General features: G+C 43.9%; 1 protein-coding gene across 5 annotated transcripts in view; it reads right to left on the bottom strand.

Annotated features, from left to right (window-relative positions):
- FZD3 (frizzled class receptor 3) overlaps positions 1-21,432 on the bottom strand; it is a 136,858-nt gene that overhangs the window by 20,011 nt on the left and 95,415 nt on the right. For 3 of the 5 annotated variants that reach the window (XR_007356033.2, XR_012667526.1, XR_012667527.1), the window contains exons 5-8: positions 18,341-18,489; positions 16,082-16,315; positions 15,119-15,285; positions 4,590-4,835 (exon numbers count right to left, since the gene is read on the bottom strand). Coding sequence is in view for 2 of the 5 variants with exons in the window: in XM_048845829.2 (XP_048701786.2) it covers positions 4,726-4,835; positions 15,119-15,285; positions 16,082-16,315; positions 18,341-18,489 (660 nt within the window). In the remaining 3 variants the exon portion in view is untranslated. Of the gene's footprint in view, positions 1-23; positions 4,836-12,155; positions 15,286-16,081; positions 16,316-18,340; positions 18,490-21,432 lie in introns of those variants that run through there. The other 2 variants (XM_048845829.2, XM_048845830.2) reach the window with 2 other exon arrangements.

Here is a 21,432-nt window from a genome sequence, read left to right as displayed (position 1 = left end):
CCCCCCTCATTCTTCTCTTCTGCAGGCTAAACAATCCCAGCTCCCTCAGCCTCTCCTCATAACTCATGTGTTCCAGACCCCTAATCATTTTTGTTGCCCTTCGCTGGACTCTCTCCAATTTATCCACATCCTTCTTGAAGTGTGGGGCCCAAAACTGGACACAGTACTCCAGATGAGGCCTCACCAATGTCGAATAGAGGGGAACGATCACGTCCCTCGATCTGCTCGCTATGCCCCTACTTATACATCCCAAAATGCCATTGGCCTTCTTGGCAACAAGGGCACACTGCTGACTTGAGTGTGACTCAAGGGCACACTGCTGACTCAAGTAGTAACGTCCATTGGTCCGTGTACGTGCCCTTGGCCTCCATCATGGTTTTGTCTGAGGTGATAAAGGGTGGATGGACTGACGGCATCTCCAGTTCCATCTCCACCATGAAACCAAGAGATCCGCAACAAAGGGGAAGGAATACGGGAAGTGGAATACAGGTAGAAAACACACCTTGAAGTATCTCCAGTTACAGTATCCTCCTCCTCCTCTTCAAGTCATGGTCCCTATAGTATTCCACTGTGGGTAATTTACAAGCAGTACCTGAGTCAGAGTGGGGTTTGAGGATGAGGATAGAAGGGTTGAGCGGAGGACAGCTACACTGAATGAGGCATCTGTTGCAGAGTCCTGCACTAATGCATAATGCACAGCAAATGTTTGTAGTGAATTCCACGTGGCCACTCTCCACGATGTGCCGCTTCGGGACATATGTAGGGAGGCCATGGTCGAAGCATGGGCTCTTGTGGAATGGGCCCTCACCCGAGGAGTGGAGGCATTCCCAACAACTGGTAGCACAGTGTAATGCACCCCGAAATCCACTTGGAGATTTGCTGTATGGAGATCGCCTGCCCCTTAACCTTTTCAGCTACTGTGATAAACAAACAATCTAGGAGATTTCCTGATTGGTCTTATCCTCTGCATGTAGAAGCAAGGCCCAGTGGACATCGAGGGAGTGAAGTCGTTGTTCCGTAGATTAAGTTGTCATGGGATAAGAGGGAAGATCCTTCCATGGATTGAGAACTGGTTAAGAGACAGGGAACAAAGGGTAGGAATAAATGGTAAATTTTCAGAATGGAGAGGGGTAACTAGTGGTGTTTCCCAAGGGTCAGTCCTAAAACCAATCCTATTCAACTTATTCATAAATGATCTGGAGAAAGGGGTAAACAGTGAGGTGGCAAAGTTTGCAGATGATACTAAACTGCTCAAGATAGTCAAGACCAAAGCAGACTGAAGAATTTAAAAAAAAAACTCACAAAACTAAGTGATTGGGCAACAAAATGGCAAATGAAATTTAATGTGGATAAATGTAAAGTAATGCACATTGGAAAAAATAACCCCAACTATATATACAATATGATGGGGGTTAATTTAGCTACAACTAATCAGGAGAAAGATCTTGTAGTCATCGTGGATAGTTCTCTGAAGATGTCCACGCAGCGTGCAGCGGCACTCAAAAAAGCAAATGGGATGTTAGGAATCATTAAAAAAGGGATAGAGAATAAGACAGAGAATATCTTATTGCCCTTATATAAATCCACAGTACACCCACATCTTGAATACTGTGTACAGATGTAGTCCTCTCATCTCAAAAAAGATATACTGGCATTAGAAAAGGTTCAGAAAAGGGCAACTAAAATGATTAGGGATTTGGAACGGGTCCCATATGAGGAGAGATTAAAGAGGCTTGGAGTTTTCAGCTTTTTGTCTAGGTTCGTCTGTATCTTATCCTTACCCTCCAGCGTATCTACCTCTCCTCCCAGTTTAGCGTCATCTGCAAACTTGCTGAGGGTGCAATCCACGCCATCCTCCAGATCATTAATGAAGATATTAAACAAAACCGGCTCCACGACCGACCCCTGGGGCACTCCGCTAGATACCGGCTGCCAACTAGACATGGAGCCATTGATCACGACCTGTTGAGCCCGACAATCTAGCCAGCTTTCTATCCACCTTATCGTCCATTCATCTAGCCCATACTTCTTTAACTTACTGGCAAGAATACTGTGGGAGACAGTGTCAAAAGCTTTGCTAAAGTCAAGAAACAACACGTCCACTGCTTTCCCTCATCCACAGAGCCAGTTATCTCATCATAGAAGGCAATTAGATTAGTCAAGCATGACTTGCCCTTGGTGAATCCATGCTGACTGTTCCTGATCACTTTCCTCTCCTCTAAGTGCTTCATAATTGATTCCTTGAGGACCTGCTCCATGATTTTTCCAGGGACTGAGGTGAGGCTGACTGGCCTGTAGTTTCCAGGATCCCCCTCCTTCCCTTTTTTAAAGATGGGCACTCCATTAGCCTTTCCAGTCATCCGGGACCTCCCCCGATCATCATGAGTTTTCAAAGATAATGGCCAATGGCTCTGCAATCACATCCACCAACTCCTTTAGCATTCTTGGATGCAGTGCATCCGGCCCCATGGACTTGTGCTCGTCCAGCTTTTCTAAATAGTCCCGAACCACTTCTTTCTCCACAGAGGGCTGGTCACCTCCTCCCCATGCTGTGCTGCCCAGTGCAACAGTCTGGGAGCTGACCTTGTTCATGAAGACAGAGGCAAAAAAAGCATTGAGTACTATTAGCTTTTTCCACATCCTCTGTCACTAGGTTGCCTCCCTCATTCAGTAAGGGGCCCACACTTTCCTTGCTTTTTTCTTGTTGCTAACATACCTGAAGAAACCCTTCTTGTTACTCTTAACATCTCTTGCTAGCTGCAACTCCAGGTGTGATTTGGCCTTCCTGATTTCTCTCCTGCATGCCCGAGCAATATTTTTATACTCTTCCCTGGTCATTTTTCCAATCTTCCACTTCTTCTAAGGTTCTTTTTTGTGTTTAAGATCAGCAAGGATTTCATTATTAAGCCAAGCTGGTTGCCTGTTATATTTACTATTCTTTCTACACATTGGGATGGTTTGTCGCTGTAACCTCAATAAGGATTCTTTAAAATACAGCCAGCTCTCCTGGACTCCTTTCCCCCTCATGTTATTCTCCCAGGGGATCCTGCCAATCAGTTCCCTGAGGTTGTCACAATCTGCTTTTCTGAAGTCCAGGGTCCGTATTCTGCTGCTCTCCTTTCTTCCCTGTGTCAGGATCCTGAACTTGACCATCTCATGGTCACTGCCTCCTAGGTTCCCATCCACTTTTGCTTCCCCTACTAATTCTTCCCGGTTTGTGAGCAGCAGGTCAAGAAGAGCTCTGCCCGTAGTTGGTTTCTCCAGCACTTGCACCAGGAAATTGTCCCCTACACTTCCCAAAAATGTCCTGGATTGTCTGTGCACCACTGTATTGCTCTCCCTACATATATCAGGGTGATTGAATTCTCCCATGAGAACCAGGGCCTGCGATCTAGTAACTTCCGTTACTTGCCAGAAGAAAGCCTCGTCCACCTCATCCCCCTGATCCGGTGGTCTATAGCAGACTCCCACCACGACCTCACCCTTGTTGCTCACGTTTCTAAACTTAATCCAGAGACACTCAGGTTTTTCTGCAGTTTCATACTTGAGCTCTGAGCAGTCATACTGCTCCCTTACATACAATGCAACTCCCCCACCTTTTCTGCCCTGCCTGTCCTTCCTGAACAGCTTATATCCACCCATGACAGTACTCCAGTCATGTGAGTTATCCCACCAAGTCTCTGTTATTCCAATCACATCATAATTCCTTGACTGTGCCAGGACTTCCAGTTCTCCCTGCTTGTTTCCAAGGCTTCTTGCATTTGTGTATAGACACTTGAGATAACTTGCTGTTTGTCCTGCTTTCTTAGTATGAGGCAGGAGCCCTCCCCTTTCACGTTCTCCTGCTCGTGCTTCCTCCCGGTATCCCACGTCCCCACTTACCTCAGGGCTTTGGTCTCCTTCCCCCGGTGAACCTAGTTTAAAGCCCTCCTCACTAGGTTAGCCAGCCTGCTTCCGAAGATGCTCTTCCCTCTCTTCGTAAGGCGGAGCCCGTCTCTGCCTAGCACTCCTCCTTCTTGGAACACCATCCCATGGTCAAAGAATCCAAAGCCTTCTCTCCGACACCACCTGCGTAGTCATTCGTTGACTTCCGCAATTCGAAGGTCTCTACCCCGGCCTTTTCCTTCCATGGGAAGGATGGACGAAAACACCACTTGTGCCTCAAACTCCTTTATCCTTCTTCCCAGAGCAAAACAGTCTGCAGTGATCCGCTCAAGGTCATTCTTGGCAGTATCGTTGGTGCCCACGTGGAGAAGCAGGGAGGGGTAGCCATCCGAGGGCTTGATGCGTCTCAGCAGTCTCTCTGTCACATCATGTATCCTAGCTCCTGGCAAGCAGCAGACTTCTCGGTTTTCCCAGTCAGGGCGGCAAATAGATGACTCAGTCCCCCTGAGGAGAGAGTGCCGGACCACCACCACCCGCCTCCTTCTCCTCTTGGGAGCGGTGGTTGTGGAACCCCCATCCCTAGGACTGTGCATCTCATGCCTTCCAATCAGCAGAGTCTCCTTCTGTTCCCTTCCCTCAGATGTATCATCTAGTCCACTCTCCGCATTAGTACCTGTGGAGAGAACATGAAAATGGTTGCTTACCTGTATCTGCTGTTGGTACATGGATGCTCCCCTTTCTTCCTCTTCACCGTCCTCCTGTCTCCACTGCGCAGCCTGCTCTGAATCTTCAGAACGTTGTGCCCGTAGAAGCATATCCTGACATCTGTCCAGGAAATCTTCAGTTTCTCTTATGCAACGCTGGGTCGATACTCGTTTCCCCTGACCTTGAACCTTCTCTTCCAATATGGGGACCAGCTTGCACTTTGTACAGACAAAGTCGCTTCTGTCCTGTGGGAGAAAGACAAACATGGCACATCCAGTGCAGGTCACAACAGCTGAACGCTCCCCATCCATATTACCTTCCTTCTATGAGCTTCCTCAGGAGTTGAAGTAACTACTCAGAGAAACCGGCAAGATGAAAGCCTCAGTGGGCTCTCCCCAGGTGAACTCCCAGGCAAACTCCCTCTGTTAGCCTCTCTGCTGTTCACTGCTGACTGGCTTTTTATAACAGTCAGGCTCACTCAAGGCTCACCTGGAACAAAGCACTCCCAATTCACACTTTTCAAACAAACAAACAATCAAGCACACGGACAAACTGTCACCACAACAGACACTCGGATACTCACCAACACAGCCTCCCTAATGAATCCCTTAGCGTACCTCCTCTCAGACAGATCCCAGGCAAACTCCCTCTGTTAGCCTCTCTGCTGTTCGCCGCTCAGCTGGTTCGCACCTGACTGGCTTTTTATAACAGTAAGGCCCACAAGATCCTATGAGCAGTGGTGAGTCCAAATAGCTGGACCCTGTACTGAAAGTGCTGAGGCCCGACCGTAAACCTCAGGAACAGTCTGTGGGCCTGATGGATGTCTATGTGAAAATAGGTTTCAGAGTAGCAGCCGTGTTAGTCTGTATTCGCAAAAAGAAAAGGAGTACTTGTTAGTCTCTAAGGTGCCACAAGTACTCCTTTTCTTTTTACGTGAAAATAAGCATCCTGCATATTGAGAGCCATAAACCACGTGCCTTCTTCTAACAACGGGATGATGGCTGCTAAAGTGACCATACAAAACTTGAGTTTGTGATGAAGCGATTGAGATGATGAAAATCCAGGATAGGTCTCCACCCACCGTTCTTTCTGGGTATCAGGAAGTAAGTTGAATAGTACCCCATCCCTTAATAGTCCAGATGAACCCACTCTATCGCTCCTCTTTGTAATAAGTAGTCCATCTCCAGGGTGAGCATGCTGTAGTGAGAGTGGTCCCTAAGGAGGGATCGGGGAGGGGGTTGTGGATGAGGTAGTGATGAATTTGATTGTATAGCCATGGTGGATTACACTTAGCAACAACTTGTCCATTGTTATTTCACGCTAAGCTGGGAAAAACAGTGCTAGATGTCCCCCAAAGGAGGTGGGTGGTTGTATGGCAGCAGGCAAGGTGGCTGACGGCTCTCTAGCGTTCTTCAGAAATACCTCTTCCGTGGAGGTTGCATCTGGGAGGAGGAATACTGCAAGGGTGATCCTGGAGGACAAGATCTTTGAGTCTTTTTATGCTTCCTGTGTGGTTTGTAAGGCCGCTGATGGAAAAATTGGGAGGTTCTGTAATGCTGTGTGGGCTGTGGGCAGTAAAACTTATGTTTTGGTGCTGGTGTGTAAATACTCAAGGAACAGAGTGTAGCTCTCAAATCCTTGAGGGTGTGGAAGGAATCGTCTATTTTCTGGTTGAAAAGATGGGATTCATCGAAAGGGAGGTTTTCGATGGTATTTTGTATCTCCTTGGGAAAACTAGAGGAATGGAACCACGACTCCCTCCTCGTGACGATGCCCATGGCCGTTGAGCACAGTGAGGTACCTGCCTCAGCTACCTGATTGGAGCAAGGTCCTCACTACAAGCTTCCACTCCTTAATCGTTGCTTGGAAGCAGGCCTGGTCCTGGTGTGGCCATTTCTTGACAAAGTTATCCAATTTGCTGTAATTCCAGAAATTGTATTTGGCAAGAAAAGCCTGATAACTCGAATTCCTGACTTGAAGGCTGGATGGAGAGAAGACTTTGTGGCCTAAAAGGTCCAGTTGTTTGCCCTCCCTGTGGGATGGGGTGGAGCGTGGATGCTGTTGCCTAATCTGTTCTGACACTGCCTGGACCACAAGTGAATTGGGAGGTGGGTGTGGGAGCAGAAACTCAGACCCCTTGGCTGGTACATATCTTTTTTTCTGCCCCCTTTGGGGTAAGTATGTGGCCTGTGTATGCCAAACTGTGCAAGCTGGTTTAAGGATGAGATATTTTATTGGCAGAGCACCTCTGCTTGGCCCCAATGAGTGAAGTATATCTAGCAGCTTATGCTGAGGACCTTGGATCTCTTCCAAGGGAATGTGAAGCTCTCCAGTCACTTTACGCAGGAGATACTGGAATTGGCCATAGTCATCAGGAGATCAGGGGTGGGGGTGAGGAGAAAGAGGATGTCAAAACCACTGCCACACCAGGAGAGAACAACCGGAATTTCTCCTGCTCTGGCGGCACCTTTGGAGCCAGAGTGAGCAGCTCATTTTCCATTACCAGTTCAGCCATCTACTTGAAGGCGCCCAAGACAGTGAAATAGGTGAAGCCTCCCTGATGGAATGGAATGGTTCTGAGGGAAGGTATGGGGGCCAGCAGGACTGAACTGGAAGGTGCTGAGGAAGGCTCCACAGCACAGGAAACCAGTGGCTCTGCAGCAGTTGGAGTGGAAGATACTGCCACGATGTAGACTGTCTCCGTTGGTACTTGTAATGCAGGAATGGATGGACAGTCCCTGACCCTCATCTGAGTCCTCCGAGGACAAAAACTCAAGAGACCAGTTCCATTGGCAGTACCATTGGACCCAGCAGAAGCATGTACACCGCCGGGGGGTGGGACGTGAGGAGTGCCTCAGATGTGGCATGTCTGGTGCTGGAGATAATGTCTCCCCGGAAGTAGAGGGAGGGCCTCAGAAGTCATGGGGACCATGGCTCTACCAAGGCAAAACACTTCCCAGGGATCTGGCGCTTTTCCCAACCTCCACGGATTCAAGGACACTGAGTCCCTGGAACTGGAAGGGGAGCAATGGTCTTTCCCAGAGCAGATGGCTCTCTGACTCTGATGGATGCTGATGTTGACTTTGTGCGAGTCTGCATTTGGTACTGGCAGATCCGTCAATTTATGCAGCTTCTCTTCATGTTTGTGTGCTTTAGGGTATGCTCCCGTCCCTATGTCTGGAACTCGGGGAAGGAGCCTCTCCCTTCTTCAGCTTCGAGGAAGACTTACTGCCATGCTTACGTGCATGCTTCCTTACCTCCGGACTAGGTCTTGGTACAGGGTCCACAGTGGTGGTACTGCCAGCGTCAGCCTCAGACTCTGTAATTGGAGGCGCACTTCTGGAAGCCTCTGGCTGGTGTACAGGTCCAAAATGAGGTCTTATGGCAACTTCCATGAGGTGCTTATGGAGGCGGAGAGCCAAACCTTCTCGGGTAACAGCTTGGGAAGACTAGCAGATACTGCACCTGGATGAAATGTGGGCTTCTCCCAAGCTGTAGAGGCAATGATGATGTTTGTTGCTGATCAAGAAGGAACACAGGCAGGAGACATGGATTTTAAAGCCTGGGGTTTTCAGCATAGTCCAGTACCTGCACATGCTTATGGGGCTGGGTGTTCACAGGGAACAAAAAACTCCCCAAAAAGGAAACCCAATCCTACTCCTCAAAACTATCAAATTACTAAAAACTACTATAAAAACAGTAAAAACTGTAAAACTAACCATGTACAACTGTATATTTTTAAGTGCGTTGAGTGCAAGAGGACCCTAGAGTTCTGACACGGACCATGAGGCAGTGAGAACAAACTGGAGACTCGGTCGGTCCGCTTTGCCCCGTATCACTTCGGACGAAACTATGAGGCAAGCCAAGGGTGCATGTGTGGATCAATGGACACTATTACTTGAAAAATCTCTGGCTCCAGACGTACAGTGCACGTGCGTAAACCCTCAGTGGAATACAATAGGGACTATCACTCGAAGAAGAGCCATCTGGCTTTTCTGATGTGTCTTGATTTGTCTCCTTGAGGAGGGCAATCTAGCCTTAAAGACAGTAGACAAAGCAGGCTTTCTGGAGTATAGCTGTACACTCCAGGGGGTCTAGAAAGTTCTCCTACCTTTACTAGCTTATGGTGGTGGGCACATGGGGTTTCCAGGTAGGTTGATCCCTAGGAAGCCCAGACTTCTCTCTCTCTTGTGGACTCCTCCCTAGAATTTCTCTAACACCCAGTGACCTCTCCAGGGAGAGGATGGTGAGTGCAAGGGACTAATAGTTAAGAACAAGGAAATGTATGGATCCTGCAGTGTGCCACTTGTAGAAGTTAACATTTTTCTTCTTTGAAGGGGGATAGTAGTGTTTACTCCTGAAGCCCCTTCTGGAAATCAGTGTTACTCTCAGAAACCCACAGGGTGGAAAAGGCTATTTTCCATCCCCCTGTGGATGGTCACTTTTATCAGTACAATTATCAAACAACACATGGACGAGAGAAGCAGCAGTTTTATAAACTCATGAGTAGAGAGAATCTGTAAGAAGAGAATTTTACTGCATCTTTCACAAATATAGGACCTGCCTTACTCCAACAGACCATCTAGTGTGTGTGTTATCTTGCCTTGGATACTGGCCAATACCACATTCTTCCAAAAAAGACATAACTCTCCTGACGATGCATCTAACCATCTACATTATATTATGGGTGAGTTTCTTCCTGACCCCAGCTGGTGATTAGCTTTATCTTTAAGAGGCAGAGCAGTATAAAAGTCCATGTACATGAATAGGATCTAGTGAATAGTCCCTTCTTGTAAAAGGGTGGAACAAACTACAGCATAATTCTGCAGTGACATCTGCAGACTCCCAATGACTGTACTGGAATACTGCAAGGGTACAGGGTCCTCTAGCATGGGAGTTATTTCAGGATCGAGGTTTAGAGTTTAGTTCTTTTAGATCAGGCTACTGGTAGCTATGATAAAAAGAAGTATGTAAATCGAGCAAGCAGCAACTAAGCAAGAGCTGGCTCCAAAATGTTTTTAAAGCAATATACAATTATATGAATTTTGAAAAAATAAAATCAAAGCCTATTAAAAGAGACCAACTAAAACTATTTTTATGTCATTTTATTAAAAATTTTATAAGGTCTAAAATCAAAATGTACATTACTATAGGGTAATCTGTCTGCCCACTCATGTTAAAGTGCTAAAAATCAAATATTACAAAACTGATACTGGCCTACTGTAAACAAGTCTACCAAGAGCCAAGTAAGTAAAACCAGCTAACTTTAGGTACGATATCATGCTAATAACAAAAGTGCAACCACTACATACAAAATCTCACAAACACTAAAGCTTTCCCCCTCATTCAGAAATGGATGATGTTACAATACATACATGAGAATCTCAACAGAAACATTTGAAGAGATGAGAATGCCATTAAATGCACTGGTCTTCATCATGAGAACCTAGAACAGTTAATTACAGTTGAAAACTTCTAAGATAACCCATCTCAGAGTCATTATTCATCAGCAATCAACGTAACACAGTCATAAGATAGGTACATCAGCACAAAAGCGTAATCTGATATGAATTTTAACATTCCACAGCTCAAGTTGGACCTCTGGTAGCAATGATCTATCTGCATATGATATTAATTTGCCAGCAACGTTCCTCCTGCTTTAATGGTGGAGTCCTGCAAGGCATCCTGAGACGGCTCTTCCATTGAAATATACAGAAGATTGAGTGAGTGAGTGGCTCAGACCTTAAATAAGTTTAGTGCTTGTAAAAGATACCAAGATTGACAGCAGTAGAGACGTCAATCTTCTAGTCGGTCTCTAGAACAATACAGTACAGTACAATGTAAGTTTTTCTCACCCTTCATCTTTGTATCTCAACTGTTAATTCGGCAGGACCAGTTCTGAAGAGGATAGTAATGCAGTATCTATACCATGGGTGGGCAAACTTTTTGGCCTGAGGGCCACATTGGGGTTGCAAAACTATATGGAGGGCCAGGTAGGGAAGGCTGTGCCTCCCCAAACAGCCTGGCCCCCGCCCCCTATCTGCCCCCTCCCCCTGACTGCCCCACTCAGAATCCTTGATTCCTCCAACACCCCCCCCGCCCGCTTCTTGTCCCCTGACCGCCCCCTCCTGGGACCCCCACCCCTAACTGTCCTCTGGGACCCCACCTCCTATCCAACCCCCCCTTTTCCCTGTCCCCTGACTGCCCCAACCCCTATTCACACCTGACCCCTGATAGGTCCCCTGGGACTCCAATGCCTATCCAACCCCCCATTCCTCATCCCATGACCCCCCCCCAAAACCTCCACCCCATCCAACTGCCCTCTGCTCCCTGTCCCCTGACTACCCCCTCCCCCCGGACCCCTGACCCATCCAACCCCTGCCGCTCCCTGACTGCTCCCCCAACCTCCAACCCATCCAACCGCCTCCTGCTCCCTGTCCTCTGACTGCTGCCCCTGGACCCCCTGCTCCCCGCCCCCTTATCATGCTGGAGCCTGCCACGCTGCCGCGCTGCCCAGCAAGAGCGGCAGGACAGAGTGCTGGCGGCGCGGTGTGCTCAGGCTGCGGGGGAGAGGGAAGAGCAGGGAAGGGGCTGGGGCTAGCCTCCCAGGCCAGGAGCTCAGTGGCCAGGCAGGGGGGTCCCGCAGGCCGGATGTAGCCCGCGGGCCATGGTTTGCCCACCTATGCTCTATACCCATGTTATCTTCAGCTTCTCTAATAAAAATCTGTAAGGGTACTAAATTGTGATGGAGGGTTATGACATGGATGCCTGCCCCTTAGGAACTAGACTGAGACCACCAGATTGATTTCAGCAGCAGTCCTTACATTACTACTAACCTGAGATGCTTCCAAACCAGAAGTCTATAGGTAAACTGTATCCTGTAATCAATCTCTGATCACCCATATTTCAAATATATGCTATATACAGCTCAGAACTAAAGCCTCTATAGCAAAAGTTACATTTAAAAAACTAAAACTAAGAAAATACCAATTTACAGCATTTGAGAGCAGGCAAGCTGCTTTACAACCAAATTTGCAGCTTTTTTTTTTTTTTTTTTTTGAAGTTTTCCAAAACATTTTCCAAACAAGCCCCAAATAGTTTGTGATTCAATAGGCAAAACACTGTCCTTGAGAAATATTGCACTCTCAGACGAACTTGTACCTGTGACATCATTATTCTATCTTCATTATGCAAAGCTTCATTAAAACCATAGACGTTAGGGTGAAGCACGTTGAAGACATAGTAGCCAAAGGACTAGGAAATGAACATTGCCAGCGCTAGGGATGCTGTTGCCATAGGCAATCTGGCAAATGCCTGACTTTAACAGCCTGCAGTCAGAGATACAACTCAAGTGGTTACTGAACATTTCATTGCCGCCAGCAATCACCTATTCTCTATGTAGGGTAAAGTTGGCCCTGAACAGAAGTATGCTGGCATGAAGTTTCAGAGGAAAGCAGGCTGGGCCAGCATGTAGTAGAAAGATCCAAGATGTTCACTCCCTGAGGACATGATGCTGTAACTGAAGTAATACAAACATAGATAGTTTTATGGCTGAGGCCTAAAACTGGGAATCAGGAAATCTTGATTTTATTTTCAGCACTGCTACAGCCTTCCTTGTAACCTTAGGTGACACAAACTCTCTCTGCCTCAGTTATCCCAACTGTAAAATGGGGATAATGCTAATACTAACTTTATACAAGTACTGTGATGCTTAATTCATCATTTTTAAAGGAATCTAAAATTGTGAGAAGACAGGTGCTTTAGAAATATGATGCAGTATTATATTAGTTCAGTTTTGAAGCTAATAGGATGTGGGGTTGGGACTACAATAGGGTGGTGGGGAAATCAGCAACTGGGACCAGAATGTTATATTTGAATCACTACTTAGGCTGTGCATTCCATGTACAGAATAGGTAAGCAAGAAAGTCTAAACTCTCACATTTGGAACCACAAACACGATTACCCCCCCCCCCCCCAAAAAAAATTAACAGAGATTTAAAACAAAAAAACCCCAAACAAACCATGGATCTAACCTCAACCGTTCCAAATCCCCCTCCCACAGTTAAACAAGTCACAGCATAATGCAAAACCGTTGTCAAAACCAGAATACTATTGCAAACATAGCAATAAAGATCAATGTAAAAACTTCACTTTCAGTTACAACATTTAAAAAGTTGAAGATAATGGACTCCCCTTGAAAATCCAAATTCCTACAAAATAACATCCCTTTGCAAAAAAAAAAAAAGTTGCTCAGTTGAAGTTAAATTTTAAAACAAGAACATGTTTCACCATTGTTGACGATATGGAATTGGAAGATTGTCACCCTAAAAGCCACTCTTAAACACATCTCATACCCATCTACTTTAAAAGAGAGGATATAGAATAATCAGAGACTTAACATAATACACGACTGTGGCAGTTAGCTATACATACAGCCAATCCAACAGAAATCATAGGGTCTAGTCTGCCCTCCAGGCATGTGTGCACACTAACTTTTATCACTATTAATGGATTTACATAGAGGGGAGTGTATAGAGTAAGCTTCCAAAAATTTTTATTTGAAGTTGGTTTTGGTTCATGCCTCTCTTCTGGAGCAAAGCCTGGCCAGGCTGGGAAAAGCAATTTATAGCAAACAGATTTTTAAAGGCATGGCGACTCCCAGAACCACCTTTGATTTTAAAAACTAACATGGCTAAGTGATTTGCTGTCATGTCATTGGGGAATAATTAAAATGAATAATGGTTGCACAGCCTAAGTCTTGTTGCTCCAAAAAACCTCTGAAGTACATATCCTGGGTTTTTGCCCTTTTTTTTGCCCCTGAGGTTATGCCATCCAAGCACGTACGAAGTCTTTTCAACATGCCTCAAACAGGTCAAAAGGGGAATGAATATTAGGACAATGAAAAAATGTACAATTCCCAGCAGTATTCTACAGTAATGACTGAGGTAGGTTCAAATGTAACCAGTGTTTCTTCATGGTGAATGATACCTGAAACTACTTCAGATCAACTGTACCATTTAAAACATGACTTGACTTTGCCTGCAATGTCCACAAAGGCAAAAGGAGAGCAAAATTATTCATGTTTCCATAAAAATCAGAGAATTCTCCGTTCTGAATGATAGTGGCGAGCTGGATAGAAGAGACCCATCATATAGGCCAAATACTCTCTCCAGTGCACACTCCACCTAAACGGGCTCGGGGCCTACTGAGGGGGAATGTGAAAACCTGCTCCACCTCCAAGATTACAGAGCGGCAGCAGTTCCTGACCCTGACCACCCCTTCACCTCCTTTCCACAGAAGTGTAATCTGGCTGGTGGATCTATGCACTCATGGATCCACTGCTGCACTCCTTCCTCAGTACTCTCCCACCTACCTCTAAACCTCCCACTCCACAACAACTCAGTATAAAGGGATCTCTCACAGAGAATATTTCTGTGGTCTCCTGGTGGGTTCCCACATAAACTCCCTGCATCCATTTCACCCACCCCTCCAGAACCAAGCTGCAGAGATTGGGATCAGGATTTGTTCTTACAGGTCCATAAGGAGAGAGGTCAAACAATCTAGTTTAAAGAGAAAATCCAGGTTCCCCCATCGTGTGTTTGAGAGGTCAGGAACAGGGAATCTCACAGTTTTTGTATGCTAATTTAAAAAATGGGTAGCTGAATATTATCTAGGTAACTGGCTTCAAATTGAGTTTTCCACCTCTCCCCACAGAAAAATTGTAAACAAGCAGAAAATTTAAATAGTATTTGGTAAAAAGGCAAGGACAATACCAATTTAAAAAAATCATGCCTTCCCTTCCCCATACCCTAACAATTGAGCCTGAACAATTCTGTAAGAACTGACCATCTTCACTGGAGTTTCCATTCTTCCTGCCGAATGCTCATTCTTTTGTTTTATTTCCAGCATAACTATTTAAAAAATGCCTGCTGATTTCTTACAGATGCCCTTTGTACAGTAGTTAATATGCAGCCCTCCCTCTGTGCTTGATGACAAGTACCACTTTATTATCTAATCAGAGACAAAAGGGTTTCATGGAAGAACTCCTTCAAATATTCAAGAGTTTCCTTCTGCTTATTGGAACTCTTAACATGACCTCGCCAGTGAGTATTCAAAGGTAACAATTATTGAAATTCAAAGTATTTGGGGATTTTTCTAATAAGAAATCCAGCTATGGTATATGATGGGAAAATAACAAGTTATCAAATAAATTATTAATAATTATCTACTGGTAGGTTCAAAATGAAGCTACCACTAGCTTTTACTTTCGTTAATTTCCAGATTGCTGATCATTGGGCATCCTAGCACTGATGTAAGCACAATGACAGCTGGCTTTAAAAAGGCAAAGCCAAACTTCAGCTTCCTGATACAAAAAACCAGCACCAATGGGAAGCATGAGAATACTGAGTATTATCACATCACTGAGAAATGGACTCCAAGTAACACTGTTGTAGGAGCTTCTCCTTTATGTTGAAAGCAAATCAAGCACTGGTTCCATCCTCTTCAATAACCCGGTTCATGCTAGTACCATGTGTGATGTGGGTCATTGGGTTGTTGCTGAGATCCCTGATGCTGCTGTGACGTGACTGTTCATTGAGCCGATGTGAACTGCTATGCCTGGAGTGATCAGTCAGTCGTGACATGCTGCCATGAGGTAGTCTGTCTTCTATGCCTCTGTAGCTGCAGGGGGTGTACCTAATTTATAAAAACAAGGCCAATTTCATTATTACCGCAGGCAAGAGAGAGAGAGGGAGAGTGTGTGTAAGTATGTAAGTAAATAACTCTTGATTATATATAGTACTATGTTTTTATGAAAAACAGGAGGACTCATTCTACTTGGCTCTGCCACTGAACTCATGTGTGACCTCTGGCAAGTTGCTTTACCTTTCTATGTTTCCCCCCCATCTATAAAATGAGGATAAAGATAATTACCATAGCACCATTCACACATTGAGAATAATAATTTGGTGAGTAAATACAGGTTACCCAATGGTCACTTCAACTAAGCTACTTTTTTTTTTTTTTTAAATTTCAGTAGAACTACGACAATTTACTCCAGCTGAGGATCTGGAACGTTCTTCAGTTAGTCAGACTCACAGAAGTGTACAGAGCAGCCGTGCTCAAACACTACACTGAACTTGGAAGAGATTTTCTTTCCCAGGTAGTAGATACTGTACACACATGGCACATTCTGTCTCAGTAGAGAAAGAGCTGTTGGCTGCATTCATACTCTGACTAATTCATACACTCATAATGACTGAAAGAAGTTACGGTGCATTTCCTCTTTCCAACCCAGATGTTAAAGTTCTTTAAGGACCAAATGGAGAGGAAATAATCACTAGTTTGGGAAGGTGAATACTAGCAGAGGTTCAGAATCCAACCTCATGGTGGCCAAAGCATAGCCAAATGAAAAAGTGCAGGTAGCGACCAGGATTCCCCCTGCTAATTAATTCCATTTACATTAGAATTTTAAACTATGCATGGAACTCACCGGCCATCACGGGACCTATGCAGGCTGCCATGGTAGCTGCTTACTTTGCTGTGGACACTGCCTGCTTTGCTCCTCTGGTCATCCATCATAGCCAGATGAGTAGATGAAGCATGAGTGGAAGTCCCCTGAGTGGAAGTGCCCCTTGATTTTCGGATAATGGGGGTATTAGGATCCCTCAGAAGTGACTGAGCAAAATCGGGCTCCTGCAGCACCTGGCGGCTCTCATTTACAGCTCTAGTCAAAATATGGAATTGGAATAATTAATGTTAAAATAAAAAAATACAGCAAAGTGATCACAACAGCTCTTCCAAACCGGCCTATGCTATCATTAAACATGTAGCTTTAATACACACATCATGGTCAAAATGTTACAACTTTGTACCTTAAGAGCAGTGAGGCAGAACAGTCAGGCCACTTATTTAGATGCCTACATATGGAATGAGTTGCCTAATTTTAAGCACCCCAATCTGAACATTTTGGCCAATGCTTAGAGAATTGCCCTGTAACCTGTAATTGCTCTTCTAGCACAGGCATGTAGGGCATACGGTAACATAATTGCAATGTAAATAAAAGCTTTGCCATTACCTCACATGACCCCAGCAGCTTCATGAATCCTATGGATCATGCAAGAACTAGAAGCAGTGTAATTTTCTTTTAGACCTGGAATTCCCTTATGGCCTTAACTCTGGAGTGTTCAGAGATATCGCCACAAGAACATCCTTGAGATAGTGCAGGAGATCAACATGCCCAGATTCCTGCAGAAGCAGTCATCTACATAAACAGAAAAAGTCACTACCTTCCCCAGAATGATATTTTAAAAACTGAATTATAAATGTCCGTAAAAGCAGCATATTTTGTGAAGTACAAAGTATACAGAATCTGTCTTTGCCTTAGCTCAATGATTGTGGTTCCCAGCCTGGTTTTTTGGAGCCCCTCTGTGTGGGATTGGTGGACGGGTGCACTTTTAGTATCCTCTAGCTATGCTCTGGCAGAGTTGCCAGTAATTTTTCCATCCATTTGATCTCTTTTTAGTCATTTTGTAGAATGGAAAACCCCCCCTTTTTTAAGCTCTCGTTTTTGTTTCCCCTCCCCTAGGGTCTCCCCCCTCACCTGATGGCCCCTTCTTCTCATTCTCCCACTCATCAAAATGCTACACTGTCTACTTAGCATGGGGCTGTCCATTGACAGCTCTGTGAAGACAAATCAGCTCTGCCTCTCACTGCTGATTTATCTGCAATACAAACAGAAGAGAGCAGCTTGAGCCAGAAGGCTGGTGCGTACTCTCCTGCACCGGTAAGGGCTATCACAGGAACATGGCAACAAGCCTGAAAGCTTCAAGGAGCCACCCAGTACTTTAACTGAAGAAGAATGTTTAGGATAGAGCAACTGGTATCATGCAGCTTTCTCTACCCCATTGCTCAGATCCTCCACCCTATCTCCTACTCCATTCAGACTTGTCTGTCACCTCCAGGGATGTCCAGGCTAGGAAATATTGTCTTAGTCTCTACACAGCCTTAGTTGAAAGGGTGTATTTAGGTAGATAAAAGATTTATTAATTATACTAAGTTGCTATGAATCTTATACAAGTGACCACATTTAGTAGGTTACCTTTTGTCTTAAAATCTGCCCCAACTATATTGAGTGCAATTTTCCTCCATTTTTAGTAGAAGACCACTTTAGTGTTAAGCACTGGATTTGTCAGTCCATTGAGATGTCACTTAAGACAGATTTCACTGGAATTAATTGTATTATACTGCAGTTTGGTAGGGGCTTCAATGCACAATAGAAGGATTAAGAAGTGTACACAACTGCTGCAGAATCATGGTGGAAAACATGTTTGCTTCATTTCAATAGAAAGGATCAGTTGTCTAGCTAGGGAGATGGTGCTTATAGAGAAGGAAGCTATACTACTGCACACTTCAGAAAGTGACAAAAATGTGCAGTATTGTGGCATATCCCATTTCCTCTAAGAACAAGGAAGCAGAATAGCTTCATAATAGATGAAGAATGTTAATTTGATTCTGTTATCGAGAAAACAATCGGGTGCAAATACAGGATGGGCTTGTTTGGTTTTTTGTTTGCTTTTCAGATATACTGAACAGTGCAGCATTTCTAGGCAAGTTGCCTCTGCTGCCATCCCCCTCTCCAAGAAGGAACTGGTTTGGACAGGATTAACTCGAAGTGCTCTCAGGATTACAGGCGAGAAAGGGTTTATTTGCCAATATTACACTGGTAAGTCTTTCACATAACAGCACTCACTCTTTTTTCCTGCGTCCATGAAAAAAGCTGGCCCATTCAAAGCAGGTCTTTTTACTTCCAACCCAAAAGACAGAAGGGATCCCAACTACTAGAGCCATAAGATACTTCATCAGAAAGAGAATCAGGTCTGGGCGACTCATCTGAGAGATCTAGAGAGAGGAAAACAGAAAAGAACATGTTGCAAACCATTATAGTTTGCTACTCCAGCTATTAACTAATTTAAAATAACTGTCTCAGCCTTGAGCCAAAGTAAACATCATCAGGGTTCCTTTGTTTCACAGTTCTATAGAACTTCACAGAATAATGTGCAGGCTGGTGCAGTGTAAAAACAAATGATTCAACTGCTGGGAGGTCTTGTATTTCTGGTCTGGTGTGGTGTCTGAACAATTTTGAAATATTATAGGTTAAAAATGAGCCTTTATAATTTGCAAATAGAGATAAACTACATAAACCCATGTGCTCCAACTTCTGTTGGAAAATCAATAATACAGACACCTCCACATCACGGAACATATTCAACAACCCCTTGTCCCTTATTCCAGTGAGGAGCAGATTCTTGTTTTCCATCCCCTAGAGCCTTGGTTTGTCAGCAAGATGCTACTACACGATTCTTATTCTTACTCCCCATTGGATGATTCATGAAGAAACAATCACAGCTTATACTAAGTCCTTATTAACAAACAAACAAACAATGCGGGCACTCGTTTGACAAAATTTATGATCAGTACATTTTGAGAACTTCTTGAGTTGTAGCCGCAAGACATGAACCATAAAAAAAAAAACAAGATTTCAAGCTGAAGTTCAAAAGAACTAATTTTGCCTGAACCACCCCACTCCCTAGTTGCAAGTAGAGCTAATTCACTCTGCATTCTCTGCTTTGCACTGCTATAGTATCCCAGAACTATTCACGTGACACTTTCACTAAAACCGTCACAATTAAAAAAATACCCTCAGTCTCAGATGTCCACGATCAGGAAGCCATTTCCTATCTCAGGATCTCCAACTTCTGGTCAACCTTCATTGAAAGCTTCCACAGGCAGTATACGATGTGCCATTAAAAGATGTAGGAAATAATCTGAGGAGCAGAATACCACTACCAGAGATGTGCTTCATGCAATATGGTCTTAAACATAAAACACTCATTTCCTGTTTACTAGCAATATAAATATTTACTTAGAGTAAAAAAAGAAAGCAGTGTGATGATCTGAACGTAATACCATGCATACAATGCCCTAAATTAACACTGGGCAAACAAACAATGATAAAGAGGTCTTTTCACAGGAAGAAAATTCAACTGGAGGGTCATCAAGCAGGGTTCAGCAGCTATTTTATCAAGATAACTTTATAAAAGCAATGGAGTGGCTGATGAACTACTGTCTACTCAATTGCATCTCATTTTCTGATGTGCATGTCAGTAGATGTACATACCAGTGAAGATACAGTAGTAATTATTATAACTCTTTGCATCTCTGTAGTGTCTTCTCTTCCAAGGATCTCAGAGCCCTTTACAAATAGTAGCATTTACTTTTGATGTTGGCAAGTATAATCATCCCCATTTTACAGATGAGAAAAATGGAGGCACAGAGAGGTTAAGTGACTTTCCCAAAGTCACACTGCACATCCATGGCAAAAAAGAATACAAACCAAAATTCATGACAGCCAGTCTTGTTCTTTAACTACTATATGGCATTCCTTCATCATGGACATAGATTTTTAAAAAAATGATTAAACCAGAAACACAATGAGCATCATCATGAGACTTTTCTTTGAGTTCCTGTTTGAATCAAGTGAGCTCAGTTTTCCCATTGTCATTAGTTTGCTCAGCATCTCTTTTAATCTAGTTTCCATCACTTTCTGCCAAAGAGAAACTACTGATGTTGAATGCCTTTGACAATACTATAGACTTCTCCATATTTTTATCCATTTAACCATACAAAACTGGTCTGAAAGCTTCCTAGGTGGTATTGTACACAACCCTATTACGGTGATGGTTTTTGTTTCTTTGTTTTTTCTCTTTTAAGTGGACCATTCTGTTGATATCAAACAAGTACCCTGAATTAAGCTTTCAAAAAAATAGCCTAATTACTACACAAGAAGTACATTTTATACAATTTGAATAGCTTTGAAACATGTAAATGGGGCACTAACTTGGTGGGAAGCATCATTTCCTAATGAAGATTAAAAGATTTGGATAGACTTTTATATACAAGAGTCTATTCCCTGCATACTGGACCAAATTCTCTACTGGCATAACTATAAATGACTTATTGGATTTACACCATCACAGAATTTAGTCCATTGTATTAATATTATGAAGTTATGCCTCTGCTACCAAAGCCCCCAATGATCTACTGATCATTATAATGCCTGTTTCACAGGATATGCTCTGAAAAGTACCACGCTTAATTCAGTGCTTGAATCACAGCATACCATCATTTTAACTTCAATCAGGAGTTGAAGTTAACTCCAACTTCAAGGAGTTTTATGTTGGTCCTGTTGTTACCTACTAGACATCCCTGTGTGTGAAGAAACCTAATCAATTTCCCCCAAAATATCCTTATCTGAAAATCTTATGATAAAAATGGTCAGAAGAATAAAACTTAAAAACCACGCCAATTATAAACTGTACCCTAACAACAATCTTGTAGACTTGTGAATGTACAGTATCTCCTAGTCCTATAGAAATGAGGCATCATTGTTTACTACTGCAAATAATTGAATCTTCACTGCATAGATTAAGTGCAAGCCAATACTTTAATACAAATGTATTCATCTGGATTATATCAGCACTTTTGGGTTCAGCGCATCCATGCTTGGTGGATTTCCAAAGGGTCCCAGGTGAAACTTTATATATATATATATAAACACACACACACACACACACACACACATATATATATTATATATTGTGACAGGGTCAGGCCAGATGGCTACAGGAGAGTGATAGAAGGCAGATATATTAGCCCCAGGTTAAGTGGGTCCCTTTTCCCTGGGTCAAGTAACAGGGAAGGTTCCAGAACAATCAGGAACTTTCTGGAAACAATTAAGGCAGACAGGTTGATTGTAACTAATCAAGAAGCTGCTAGAATCAA

This window comes from Caretta caretta, chromosome 3 (assembly GCF_965140235.1).
Source record: "Caretta caretta isolate rCarCar2 chromosome 3, rCarCar1.hap1, whole genome shotgun sequence".
Taxonomy (NCBI): domain Eukaryota; kingdom Metazoa; phylum Chordata; order Testudines; family Cheloniidae; genus Caretta; species Caretta caretta.
This window is presented reverse-complemented; position numbering and strand designations above follow the sequence as displayed.